Source organism: Sciurus vulgaris (assembly GCF_902686455.1).
Source record: "Sciurus vulgaris genome assembly, chromosome: 8".
NCBI classification, from domain to species: domain Eukaryota; kingdom Metazoa; phylum Chordata; class Mammalia; order Rodentia; family Sciuridae; genus Sciurus; species Sciurus vulgaris.
In genome coordinates this window covers 131,529,601-131,544,275 of record NC_136468.1, presented here as the reverse complement: position 1 = coordinate 131,544,275, position 14,675 = coordinate 131,529,601, and the positions used below count along the sequence as shown (strand labels likewise).

At 51.3% G+C, this 14,675-nt stretch overlaps 1 protein-coding gene across 3 annotated transcripts in view; it reads right to left on the bottom strand.

Moving 5' to 3' along the window:
- Positions 1 to 14,675, bottom strand: part of MYO18B (myosin XVIIIB) — a 223,701-nt gene that overhangs the window by 75,646 nt on the left and 133,380 nt on the right. For all 3 annotated transcript variants that reach the window (XM_079151214.1, XM_079151216.1, XM_079151215.1), the window contains exon 34: positions 9,162 to 9,314. In XM_079151214.1, coding sequence (XP_079007340.1) covers positions 9,162 to 9,314 — 153 coding nt within the window. The remainder of the gene's footprint in view (positions 1 to 9,161; positions 9,315 to 14,675) is intronic.

The following is a 14,675-nucleotide window of genomic DNA, read 5'->3' as shown; positions in this document are numbered from 1 at the left end:
CTCGCAGGGAGCGTGCACACACCAGGCCCCGCGCATGGTGACATCAATGCCAGCAGGTCGCCCGTGTGGAAGCGGGCAGACAGACGGAGATCTGAGGCCGGGAGGGGGTGCTGGGAGCTCACCTAATGATCCGCAGGGGCGGGTGACAAAGGTCTGTTTTGTTTTGTGTTTTGCGGTGCCCGGGATGGGACAAGGGCCTCACCAGTGCCAGGCAAGAGCCACGCCCCCTCCTGGACAGGTAAGAGGGGAAGGTTTGATCTCAGAGACAAGAGGCTCTCAAACTGGCATCTGGCTTGCCACCCGCCCCCTCAACGCACGGGTCCCTTCAGGGAAGGAGATTTCCCAAAGGATGGGGCGGGCGCTTTTACCTTCCCCCCATGAGTTAGGGTTTGCAGCCAGACGTAGGTGGGGCGACGGGGGAATGTGACACGCCCACAGACACCATGGGGACTCTGCAAGCCTCTTCTTCAAGGATGGGGGGTTCATTACTGTAGGCCTGGCAGAGCCCGAAGCAAATGGAGGAGCAATAGACGGAGACCTATAAAACCGAGTTCAGTGTGACCATTTAGAAACGTAACTCAACCTTCTTACTTCACAAGCCATAACGAAACAAGTCACAGACAAAAACGGGTGGGGCTGGGTCTGGCCCGTGGCTCCAAGTTTGCCTACTTTTGGATTAGAAAACCGCATGTTCGTTCATGCTACATTTTCTTATTTTGCGGGGGACAGGTACTGGGGATTGAACTCAGGGGCACTCGACCACTGAGCCCCATTCTCAGCCTCATTTTGTAGTTTATTTAGAGACAGGGTCTCACTGAGTTGCTTAGGGCCTTGCTGTTGCTGAGGCTGGCTTTGAACTGGTGATCCTCCTGCCTCAGCCTCCCAAGGCGCTGGGATGACAGGCGTGGCTACCGTGCCCGGCACATTTTCTGATTTTGATTAGGATAAAAGGCACCAAGTCTTTAACATATTTTCAAATGATTCAGAGGCTACAGTTTAGAGACATAACGAGGAAGCAAACATAGCAAAATATTACCAATGGGTGACTCTGGGGACTGGGGGTATGGCTCGGTGGCCAAGCGCTCACCCAGCACGTGTGAGGCCCTGAGTCCCATCCTGACCAGAAAACAAGCAAACAAAGAAATACACTGGCACATACTCCCAGCCACTTAGAAAACTGAGGCAGGAGGACCTCAAGTTGGAGGCCAGCCTCCACCATCGTTAGCGAGGCCTTTGTTGGTACCAATCAATAAAGGAATAAAAGGAGGATCCGTAGAGGAGGAAGAGAAGGGGAGGAGCATGGGATGGAAATCAAGCTCCCTGTGCATATGATTCTGCCAAAATGAACCCAAATACTATGTTTAATTATAATGCTCAATTTTTAAAAAATTAAGAAAATGGCTCTGTGGTGGAGTAGCCGGTTCACTCCCCAGTACCATGGTAGAGAGATTGATTGATGGAATGTGTGTGTGTGTGTGTATGTGTGTGTGCGCGTGCGCACATATAAAATCCTGGTTCACCTAATGTCTTTTTTTCAGAGATTTTGAAGATTTGTTCTGTTCAGTTCTCCATGACAGCAGGGTCCGTTTGGACGTATCCATACACTCATGGAGGACACCGCATTCGAGCTGGGACCCCTCTTGAGGAGGTACCTGAGGACCTTCCCTGTGGTGTCCACGTGTGTCACAGGGAAGTCACGCTCAGCCTCCTCCTCAAGGTGGCCTCCTACCGGCCACCTCCCACAGAGACCTGCAGGCCAGCCCTGCACCCGGCCCGGGCCTCTGCCCCACACCCAGCACTGGTGTGGTTGAATATATCCATGAACGGTAAGGAGAATTCCAGAATATTTCATTTACACCCAAAGACCTGGGGTTAGGATGCAGGAGGGAGCCTCCAAGATGGCCTTGGGAAAGCTTCCTTTGGGGCCACTGTCCTCGGACACCCCACACAGGCCTCTGCGCTGGTCCTCGGCTGGGCCCCAGCTGCTCTGCGGGCCTGGTCCACCAGGGCTAAGCGGGTTCTGGTCCTTCGGGAGAGAAGCTGCTCTTGCCTTCCTTTTGGAAAACGTTTCCTTCTTCACACTTCGTTCCTCACGGAGAGTGTCAATATTTGTGAGGCGAACAGGCCTATGATAACCATGCTTTTACCCAATTACAATGTGGTCTCTATCTCCTCTGGTAGGGGGTTATGCAAATATTGGATCCATTCACTTCAACGTGATCTTTCAGAAACAAAACCCAAAGTCTCTTCCAAGAAAACCCGGAGCCAGGCCACCTGTTCTGAGGTAGCTGGCTGGGGGGACTGGTCCCGAGATGCCCACTCACACAACAGACTCCACCAGGGCCTCATCGCAAGCTTATTAATTGCTCCCCAGGTCTCAGGGAGGCTTGGGTGACACGTGGTGACAAATGTCCCTCAGGTGGGCTGATCATCGCTGGGAATTCCCAGCCTGGAAGATGCACCAGGCCTGAAGGAACCACCAAGTGCAAGGGCCCCCAGGACTTGCAGGAGACTTTCAGGGCCCAGAGCCGGTAGGAGACCACCTGGAGCACCTGGGTGTGCGGTGCATCTCCACGCTGTGGTCAGTCCCCGGGTTCAAATCCCAGCCCCGACTCCTGCTACCCTTGTGACTTTGGATGAGTCCTCTGGTATTTTGCTCTTTCCATGCCCTGCCTTTGGAATGGTGATTACAAGAGATGGCTAAGCAGAACCTGGGGGTGCACCAGGAGGTTGAGAGGGCGAACTGTGGGAGCCTTAGCCAGCCCCTGGGGGTCAGAGGTGGTCCCAAGACTGATGCCCAGACTCGAGTTCAGAGGGCAAATCCTCAGGCAAAGAGGGATCTGGGGGCAGAGAACCCCCCAGCCCCAGGAGGGTGCGGCTTGGCAGAGGGGAAGGTGCGGAGTCACCAAGCCACTCTAAGCCCATGAGGGATGCCAGAAGAGCAGGGCCAGGCTGCATGTCTTTGTAAGTCAAGAAACCTAGATTTTTTGAGGAAGTCAATGGGAAATTGCTCACATTACTTTTGTTTGTTTGTTTTTGTTTTTGTTTTTGGTTGGTGGTACTAAGCTACATCCCCAGCCCTTTTAAATTTTGACACAGGGGCCCAGTAAATTCCTGAGGCTCTCCCTAAGTTCGAGGCTGGCCTTGAACTTGGGATCCTCCTGCCTCAGCCTCCTGAGCCTCTGGGATCACAGGCAGGCACCAGATCACTTTTGCTTTGTGAACATGGCGAGCCAAGTTTGCATTTAGATTTTAAAATTCTCCGTCTGGGGAGGTAATTCAGTGGTAGAGTGCTTGTCTAGCATGTGGGAGGTTCTGTGTTCAATTCCCAGGGCCAAACAAACATACCTGTCTCCAAAGACCACATGGAAGAGATTACACAGACAGGATCTCTAACCAGCAGGACTTGAGAGAAATCCAAGCAAGAGAGACACAGGTGGTCTCTAAGGAGGACAGGGAGAGAGGTGAGGGGATGACTCAGAGCATGTGAGGGGCCCCAGTGACTGATCTGGTGACGACCCCTTTGCTCTTAGCAGGAAGGGGTAAATATAGCCCCCAGCATGAATTAAGTCAATAACGCAAGAGCTCAGTGAAACCTTGCTCCACTTAACAAAAAGCAAATAACACCATTCCCTCTGGGGAAGAGACTAAGGTCAATGTCATGAATCAACAGTAACAAAACAACAGAAAAACACCCAAGCCACCAGCCACTGCTCCGGAGACGACACCGTCTTCCTCTTTCCTTCCGAGCCAGGTGCCGGCATCTGCTGCGCACAGATGTTATTTATGCGCAGACATTATCTCAATTATATATCTGGGTTGTTGGAATTGCTTCTGTCTCCAGATTAGTTTGTTTCCAGTGGCAACGTTCCGTGGGAATTAATTAGTAATTGGCTCCGAGAGAACAGGTGTCGTTGGAGTACCCCTGCCCCGACACTTTGCCTCCCGATTCCATGAGGCCACATCATATCGTGCGCCCAGAAACCACAGCCCTGCGAAGGCCTAGCCGGGAGAGTGGAACCAAGCAGGCAGTGCAGGCTGCTCTGCCTGAGAGCTTTCGACCTAGGTCGGTCTTTCAGATCTGTGGTCTGGTGTTCTTCACACCAATCCAATCGGCTGGGAATATTGTGGCCCCTTATTAGGTAAGAAATTGGGTCCCCCAAAGGCCTTGTGCGAAGTCGCAGTGTCCATGAAGAGCAGAGGCAGGCTTTGAGCCCAAGAGGTGGGCTGCTGTGTCTTGGTCTCCCAGAGTCCTCTGTGCTTCACCAGGAGGCTCTTAGGCTTCAGGGACAAAGGGGATATGTTCAAGGTTCCCAATGGGGGGGATGGGGGATGGAAAGAACTGAGTGATTCTCTTCAGTGCTGGGGTGGGTAGCAGGCTCAGGGGGCACCCGTCCATACGGAGGGAAGGTACTACACAAGAACGTTTCATGCTGGCAGAGCCCGATCTTCTGCATGTCAAAGCTCTGGTGCTGGCTGGCATCTGGAATCCTGCCGTTTGGTTTTTTGATGTTGTTGTTGTTGTCTTTTTTTTTTTTTTTTTTTAAACAAGCTGTTCCAGTCATGTCCTCCTCTGATGGACAGCTTTCTATGGCTCACTGTCACTTGCGGGATGAAGCCCAGACTCCTTAGCCAGCACACTAAGCCGTCCATAAACAGGTGGCAACCTCTGATACCAGCACTCCTCACTGTTCCTGAGCACTTCCCGCCCCAGCAATGCCAGGCCGGATGGACGCTATGCTTCCTGCTCCCAGGCGCCTCTGCGGCCCTCAGCACTGATGCTTCCCTCTCTGGCAGTTCAAACCCCCGCTTGTTACAGGCTGCCTCTGGGTCTGCCTCCAGCCAGGACTGGAAGCCCACAAAGAAAGACCCCTCATCACATCCTTGCTTACTCTGCAACCGGGATCCACCCACCCCAGGGCAGAAAGCATGGCCGGGAGGGTGTGTCCCAGCATTCCCCACTCGGGCCTCAGGAAGAAACCCTTCCCTGGTTCTGCGGCGCCCAGGAGCCCCTGCAGAGGCCTCAGAGTCGGCTCAGGCTTCTGCCGCCCTGGCCACCTCTCCCTGAGCAGACCCACCAGCACCGGGGACATAAAGCAAGGCGACGCTCCACTTCAGGGAACTACAGGGCAGGCACGTCGCTTGTCGAAAGCCACAAAGTGCCAGATCCAGCTCTCCTGACTCAAACTTCACTTAAAATTTTAGTCCAAGTGCAACGGTCCCACGGATATAACCTCGCTGGTAGTCTTCTCACCTGCAAAATGGACCTGCCGCTGTCCGACTCCAAAGAGTATTTTGTGGAATGAAGGAAGTTAGTGGTGTCCGCTGCTCATCCTCAGAACAGCATCAGAATCTCCTGTTTGAAAATGTAGATCCTGGGTCCCAACCCAGACCCCATGCCAAAAAGAGGATCCAGACAATGGGATCCAGAAATCGGTGGTTTTCAAATGGTGCTTAAGTTCTGCGACGCACGGCCAAGGGTGAGACCCCCGAGACATCGAGGAAAAGCCCAGTATACGTAGGAGCTTCATAAACGTTAACAGGACCCACAGCAGGTGGACCCAACTGCAAGGATAGAGAGCTGTGGGCATTCGGATCTTGTGGACACGTCTGGCTGTGCGTCCTTGGGTAAAGTCCTCGGCTCTCTGAGTGCTCTCTGAGCATTCTCCCGCATTACTAAAGCGGGTCAAATAAAGCCATGTCCACCTCATAGGGCTTTGGCAAGGACTGTCTGAAATAACATGCTTATGGTTGCCCACCAAACCCTGCCTGGGAATTCCATCAATTCCAAATGAGTCCCAAGTTCGTCCTGTTTGGCCATCTTCACCAAAACCCCCTAACTCAGGCGGCCATCACCTCTGGCCTAGAAGGAAGCACTAGCCTATTGAGGGTCCAGAAGAGTGAGCCCCTTAAACATGAGTGGGGTTCTGCCGCGCTCTGCTCAGAGCCTGCCAATGGCTCCCACCACTCTGCAGGTAAAAGCCAAACCCTTCCAGGCCCCGCCTGCTCCTCCTCCCCAGGTGGTGTAGCTGAGCCCCTCCCACCACCGTTCCCCACCTGGGGACCTAGAGCATTTCCTTTCTCACCCAAAGGAGGGTGCAGGATTATCCCGTTTATTGATGTCCCTGTTGGGAGTCGTCTGGTCACATGCCCATGCGTGAAGCTGGGGACCACACCTGTCTTAGGAACCCTCCTACCTGCATCCAGCACATCACGTGACACACAGTAGGTGCTTCGTTGACTCCCCGAGGATGGGTATTGCGGGTGGCACTTCTCAGCACGGCACCCAGCCTGACGTAAGCAGCCTCAAGGAGCGGGCTCCCTCCCGCCCCCTCCCCCACGGTCTGGCTCCCGCCTGTGCCCAGCAGCCTGCAGGCCAAGGACAAATACCAGACAGCAGAGCGGGTGCAGCGACGCCCAATGTCATCGCGCTTTATTTGATTAGCTCTGACTCCGGCATCCGGGCCACGTGTGCTGGGAGCCAAAGTGACTGCAGCCTGACCTCTGGTCCCCACTATCCCATCCTTAAAACGATCTCCATGACAACGGCAACGGAAAGCCAAAGCTGCGGATTTCCTTTGATAGGAGCGGATGCAGAGGACGGGGAAGAAGAACTTTGACAAGAATGAGGCTCTTTGATTCCGCTCAAGGCGCCTTCATTAAATACCACTCTCTCCCCAGAACACACACTTTAACTCTGCAGAGGGAGGATCCACGGAGACTTTTAAAGGGAAGGGAAAGAAAGGAAACGGCCAGGGTCCCTTGGAGAGCTACCACCCACGGGGGAGGGGAGGCTTGGCTGCTGTAACTTCAGGAGCACTTTGATGGCAGGGCCCCTGGACACAGGGCTGCCGGCCAGCAAGGGGGCTGCCTGGGCTCAGGCGCTGGCCCCCTGCTGAGCACTGGGGCATCTCTGCCTCTCCAAGGGGCTCAGCGGTCAGTCCAGTAGGCAGGGAGATGACCGGAGGCAGGAGCACCCCCAGATCCTGCACTGAGCACTGCGAGTCTGGGTTCGAATCCCGCTCTGCACCTCTCTGCGGTGACCTTGCCCACCCTGACCGCCCCCTCCGGTCACAGGACACTCAGCTCTGAAGCCAGGAGAGTCCTGGACAAGCCAGGGTGGTGGGTCGCCCGGGGAGGGGGAAGGCCGCAGGAAGGAGACAGCTGGGACTCAGGCTCTAAAGGATGGAAGGACCCGAATGTGCCAGAGCAGCTCATTTCTCTGGTTCTTTCCCCAAACCACATTCTGGGTCTCACCCCGAGAAACCCGCCCGTAACCAGCGTGCAGCCAGCGTGCAGGGCCAGACTGGAGAACGTCCTGCGGGATTCCTGCCAGCGCCCCGCAAAGCTGCCCAGGTCAGGAAGGACCAGGGAAGGCTGGGGACACTGTCCCAGGCCAGAGGAGACAGGTCAGGAGTGACAACTGAAGGCTGCACCGTGTCCTGGCTGGGGTCCCGGAACAGGGAAAGGGCGTTAATGGAGAAAGCTGTGAGATCTGAATCCAGCCTGAATTTAGGAATTTTTTAAAAAATCCAGTTCAGTGACTAAGCTCTGCCCCAAATGTTCCGTTTTACAGATAAAAACTGAGACCAGGACAGAAAGCAGGGGACACTTTGGGGCCTCAGTCTCCACCACCTAGCACTATATTCTGCTTCCTCCTGACGCCTCCTGCTGCCATTCAGGGGACCCGCTGACCATCATGAGCTTGTTTTCCAGAAAGAGGAGAGAAGAGCACTAGATTTGGAGTCAGGAAATGTGAGTTCCAGATATTCTGCCTCTGACTGGCTGTGTACCTTGGGCCTCTCTGACCCTCCGTTTCCTCATCTGCAAAACAAGGGCAACAGCCAACGTATCTCAAGAGAAATACATTCATGATGTGCAAAGGACTGGGCGGAAAGTCAGGGATGTCCCAGAGAAGATGGGACAAAGTTCCTGCCCCCTCAAGAAGCTGACAGTTTTGCTGGGGGTCGGTGCAGAGAGTACAGATTACCTAAGTGCTTGGGGATATTGCGTGAGGACGCAGAAGGTCCTGCCATGTGACACAGATGCGTGAGGCCAGATGACAGAATCCAGAAGAGGAGGAGAAAGGGAAGGGAGGCCTCCAGGGAGGAAAGGAGCCCAGCCCACTGGGGCTCAGCCAGAACCGCTTATCCAAGGAAGACGCGTGGTTTCCAGGATGACACCAAGAGACCAACAGGACATTTTTAGCAGGGCTTGGAGACTTGCTGGTTTAAAGCTCCCCCTGGGGACGGGTGGCAAGCCCTGAGTCCCTGCTGGCTACCCCATTAGGCTCTGAGACACCCTTCAAAGCTCACACCCCCTTGAAGGATCTGCTCACCTCTCAGCACCGGCTCCCACCTTGGGCCACACTCTGCCGCAGGCACAGCCACGCTCATCATGGCTCCCGAGACCACCAGCTCCTGCCCTGGCCTCACCTCCCATCCACCCTCAGGTCTCATGCAGCAGCTCTCCTCTGAGACGGCCAGGAATGGGGGAGCCTGAAGACCCGGGTTCGAATCCTGGCTCTGCTACTTTCTAGCTGTGGAGCTGTGGAGCTGTGGATGAGTCATCTCACCTCTCCGTCACCCAGTCACCTCACTTGTAAAGTGGGGTTGATGATCCTCACCACACGTGGCTGTCCTGAGGATACCACTGGACAAGTAAAGGGGATCCAGTACCTGGGTGGTTCCAGATGGTGGCAGCCAGGGGTCCATAGATAACTTGATCGACATCCTCAAGATATGTTGTCATTAGTGTTTATCTTTATCATGGCTATTGATAGGAGCTGACTTTGCCTAATTACACTATTGGCCCCATTACTATCTTTTCTATACCCAGCCCTGGTGTCACCTGATGTGCTCTCTCTCTCTCTCTCTCTCGCTCTCTCTCTCTCTCTCTCTCTCTCTTCCCATCCATCATCTGCTCGAGCCCTCAAGCAGACACATTTCACCTCAGGTCAGGAAGGACCAGGTCTCCCTGGCTCTTCGTAAACCACCCCCCATTCACCTACCAGTGCCATGCGACTTCCCCAGCCCCATGATGTCCCCATCCCTGCAGGTTGTGGAAGCCAGAAGTCAGTGTCATGGCCCTGATCCTGCCACCCTCCCCTGGAGGCAGCGGCGTCCCCAGCCCAGCTCGTGAGGGGACCCCCAGCCACCCACCTGGCTGTGCACTTTCTCCAGCTCCTCCTTGCTGACAGAGGTCTTGCCGTCCTCCATGGTGGCCAGCAGAAGCTGAACATCGGACAGCAGGGCATGCGTCCTCCGCAGGTCCCTCCGAAGACGCTTCTCCACATCAAAGTCCCGGTGGCCGATCTGGGAACCGAGGGAAAGGACGGTGAGCTGAGATGGCAGAGGGTGGCCAGGTTCCAAGCTGTCTGGACCTGAGCTTCCTGGCTTCCACTCTCCTGAGGGATCCTGGACAATTCCCACCTTCCTTGAGCCTGGTTTCCTCATCTGCAAAACAGCCTAGGGGCTCGGAAGTCCCGTACCTGTGGGAAGTCCTTCGGTCCAAGCGTTTGCACTAAGCCCTCCGCGTGACCTCACCTCATCTCCTAAGAGACTGCCCTGCCAGGCGAGGCCCCCAGAGGCTGGCCAGGCTCTGCTGATCCAAGTCAGGACAGCTCTGGGCAGGGGAGAGATTGGCCAGGCAGGAGCAGGGACTCTGTCATTACCTGAGCGCTATCTCAGGAGTTTACGGCAATTCATTGAACGTGGGTATGGCGTGCTCCCCTGTGTGATCGCACGCTGCAGGCGGTACCCACGGGAAACACCTCGCCTCTCGCCACGGATGTCACCCTCAGCAAAGAGCAGCTGCGCTCTTTTTGCAGATCAAAGCCACGCTTTTACAGAGAAATGGCCCCTTTGCCCGTTTAAGAACAAGCAGGTGAGATCTCCTTCTGCAGAAGGAACTTCCCGCTGGAGGTGAGCACATTCCTTCCCCCAGAACGCTAAACATGCAGGGGACAGCGGCCAAGGACTGAACTCCAGGAGGGTGACCGGAGATGTCCGACATCTAACCCCCAGGGGCAGGTGGCAGAGGAGGCACAGAACCCCACGACACTTCACAAGCTCGGTCTCCTCGAGAAACAGCACCCATGTCAGGTCCCTATAAGAAAAGACCTGCCCCTTTATTGGGCTCTTCAGGAGACCAATGCAGAGTACATGAGACCATTCCTCGGATGGGGAGTTTTAAAGAAAATGGGCCTCCTTACTGGGAATGGGTTTCTACACACTGGGAATCTGTGCCTCCATGCCAAATGCTAACCATTTCTCTGGATTCACAGAATGAATTCCAGAATATTCTAGAAAGAATGGGATTGAGAATGAGGTGGCCCGGATTTTGAACTCCTGCTTTCCATGTACTGCTGGTGGGAACCTCGGCTGCCGAGTCACACAATCTCTCTGAATCTGAGCTTCCTTAGCTATAAGAAGAGAGGTTAAAATACAAATCCCGTCCTCAGTGTCGAGATAAGACAAGGATCATGTGTGATAATGGGTCGCAAAGCACTGTACGCTGCCAAGCACTTTACACACACGGAGGATTACGAGTCTCGCTGGTGACCTAGAAAGCAACCCTGTAGACTTGATGCTGCTATTTCTCTATCACCTGTTTTGAATTCTTTGAAAAATGAGTTGGTTCTTAGGACATAAGCTCTCTTCCTCTGGATGCTTTGCTCTGGTGAATTTTAAATGCTGGTCCATGAGATCGATCTATCCTCCAGCTATCTCCCTCCCTCCCTGCCCCGGGGAGCAGAGCTGAGCGCTGGGAAGCGCACCAGGCTCTCTCACATTCCGCGTGACAATGATGACTTAAAAATCAACATTATTATTATTGCCGTTATAAAAAGAGTAACAGCTTACATTCACAGAGCGCTTTCTACGTGTCAGACACTGTTCAAAACGCTCGGTGGGTAGTCAACCAAGCCTAGGAGGCATGCAATCTCGTGATTTCCACTGTACAGAGGTTGAAACCAAGGTGCACAGAAGTGATCTGCCCAAGGTCACAGTTAGTGTGGGGCAGAGCTGGGATACGAACCCGGTGTTTGCAAAGAGGTCATTTTAGGAAGAGGGACCATGAGAGAGGTCTGTTTTGCTCAGCAGAGGCTGCGATGGAGTCTGGAAGTGGGTGCTGGCTCCTCCCAGCCAGGCCAGGTGCAGGAAGGTAGAAGGCCTTGAAGGAGCCAGACAGAGGTGAGACACCACCTGGTATATGCACGCCTGGATGGTGGGCATGACAGCATGGGGCAGGTCACAAAGCAGAAGAAATTACTCTCGCGTGTGCACTGTCGTGGGGAAATGAGACAGTGCTGATAAAGCTGGTATAGACAAGTAAGGGAGCTGCCCAGATCCTGCTGCCCCTAGTGGCTGTGCAGGGATTTGAACCCAGGCATTCTGGCCTCAGTCTCTAACCAATGCACCACAGTGCCTGCCGCTCTCCAAGCCCAGGTTCTCTCACTCTGGAGTCCAGGATTTTGCCCTGACTGCATTCACGCGGCACGCTCTGCCCCTTTCTTGGCTCTGTGCCTGCTTTCACTCCGTGCACATCCTCAAATGCCCGTGATTCTCTTGGGGAACGAGTCACAATCAGGCACAACCCCTGAGGTCAGCACTGACCCCGTGGTAGGGAGGGCTCAGCTTCGAGGGCCAGGAAGCCCTTGAAAAGGCCGGCACCTTCTCCCACAGAGAGAGGAAATTCACGACAGAATCTCAGAGCCAGCGTCCTCGCCCTCAGAACAAGTCGTGACACAGGAGAGGAGGGGACAAAGACAACCCATCAGGTTAGCGGGAGATAAACGCCACTCTGAGCTTTTCCGTGTTGCAGCACACAGACTCAAATTTGGATGTAGATGTGGACAATGAGCCAAGACATCTATGTGATATTTGGTGGTTCTTGTGGGAAGCTACACTCAGACCCCAATTGTGACATCGTCATCAAACAGGCACACGTTCAGGGTGATGGCTACATGTCGACAGTCAAAGAACTCTCCAAAGACGATTCAAACAGGATTCAGAAAGAATTTCTGGGCTAATCCAGCCACTTTATGGGGGAAATTGAGGCTTGGAGAAAGAACTATGTGTGTTGCTGAAGACTGCTTCACAAATTAACCGCTGACATGAACTGCCGGATGATACTACAGGGGGAAAGGGGTCAAGAGTGAGGATCTGGTTAACAGAGCTCTATCAGTTTTGAGCCAACGGCATGGTGTTCGATTTTTTTAAATTATATACTGCCAAATAATACAGACCTCATTTCAAATCCACCTGGGGTATTGACTACCTGTACAATCCTGGCCAATTTGCTTTGTCTTTCTGAACTTCACTTTCATGTATATGAAGGAAATAATAATATCTCTTCCATAGCATTGTTGTGAAAGTTAATGTCAGAAAGAATTATGATTGAGTTCTTATGAGTAACCACTAAAAGAATAGAAATATATCTTCTGAACCAGCACTAAAACAGAAGGAAACAGAAAACATTACCATTCCATCCAAAAGTGGGAAAGACAGCAAGAAAGAGCAATGAAAAGGAATGTAAAAACCAACAAGTACAAAACAAAAAAATAAGAGAATACAAAAAATTTCAAATCTATCGGTCATTACAACAAATGTAAATGCATTAAGTTCCACTATGAAAAGTTAGAGACTAAAATATGAATCAAAATTATCTAGCTGTTTAAAGGAAACACATGAAAACACACACACACACACACACACACACACACTTGAAGACATTGAAAATAAAGAAACAAAAAAAAAAAGATATTACACCAAACCAACTGAAAGAAACCAAGCAAAATGAAATAAAGCAAAATCATTCTTAGCAAAAAGTAAGACACTACACAACAACCAAAAAGTCACCCAAGGAAATACAGCAATATAAAACTTAGATTTCTTAAATATACAACTACAAAGTATATAAAGAGAAATTATAACACAATTATTAGCAACACTTGGAAAACACAATCAGCAGCGATGTGACAGGACTATCTTACACAGAGACAAACCCACACAGATACACTCATCGGATCCTTGACAAAGGTGCAAAAATCATGCATTAGAGAAAAGACAACCCCTTTCACAAATGATCTGGGAAAACTGGTTACCATATGTAGAAGAATGAGACTAGACCCCTATCTCTCACCCTGCACAAAAAGTCAACTCATAATGAATCAAAGATCTTAGAATTAGACCAGAAAATCTGCAACTCCTAGAAGAAAATGTAGGGTCAACACTTCAACACATAGACACAGGCAAAAACTTCTTTAGCAGGACCCTAAAGCTCTAGAAGTAATGCTAAGAGTTAATAAATGGGATGGCATCAAATTAAAAACTTCTGCACAGCAAAAAGTAAACAATTAGGAATGTGAAGAGAGAACACATAGAATGGGCTAAATCCTTGCAAGCTACTCTTCTGACAGAAGATTAAAATCCAGACTATATAAATAACTCAGAAACAACAAATAGCCCAATTAATAAATGGGCAAGGGAACTAGGCAGACACTTCTCAAAAGAAGAAAGACAAATGAGCAGCAAGTACGTGGAAAAATGCCCAGCATCATTAGCAATCGGGAATACAAACCAAAACTACACTCAAATCTGATTCCACCCCAGTTAGAATCACAGCCATCGAGAATATCAACAAAAATAAACACCAGAGAAGATGTGGGGGGAAAGGAACACTTTCGTACTCTTGGCTCTTGGTGGGATTGTATATTAATACAATCAATATGGAAATCCATAAGGAGGCTCCTCAAAATACTAGGGATGGGACCACCATCTGACCCAGCTACGGCACTCCTTGGTATCTGTCCTGAAGAATTCAAAGTCATCATGCCATAGTGGTCCAAGCATACCCATGTCTACAGCAGCACAATTCACAACACGGAACCAGCTCAGGTGTCCGCTGATGGACGAATGGATAAGAAAATGTGTCATAGGTACACAGCAGGTTCTATTCAGCCATAAAGAAGAAAGAAATTGTCCTTTGCAGTAAAATGGGTGGAACGTGGGAATGTTATGTTACGTGAAATAAGCCAAGCTCAGAAAGTCAAGGGTCACACGTTTCCTCTCCTATGAGGGAACTAAAGAGGAGAGGAAGGGAAGGTCGGGGGATCTCATGACAGTCAAAGGAGATCGGTAGAGAATAGGAAGAGGACCAGGGAGAGGGGGAGAAGAGGAGGGAAGGAGGAGATGGTGGGTGAAATTACACTGTTATGCTGTGTGCATGTACGAATACGTAAGCACGAATCCCACCATTATGTACGACTACAATGCACCAATAAAGCATATGGAAAAATAGGACTGTCTTAGCAAGAGACCAAACAGACAATGCCAAGTTAATAGAGGGCAACTAAAAAAAATACAGCCATATATTTTTAAACTTTTTCTCCATTTTTTTAAATGGTTTATGCTTTTATATTTGAATGTTATATCAAAATCTCAAAAAAAGCAGCTTGGTCCACTTGCCAGATATAGAAATCTTGGGTCTCCTGAGCACCTATGATCTTTTCCATTCAATAATCTGTTAGTCTTGAGCATGAACCAGGGTAACTAGGCGATCTCATCAATTTCAAAGAAAAAACACCGGACATTCTATCCTGCTCTCTGTCCAAATGGCATGACGTTAAAAATTAACGGTAAAAAGGTACTCCAAATAATCCCGAATGTTAATAA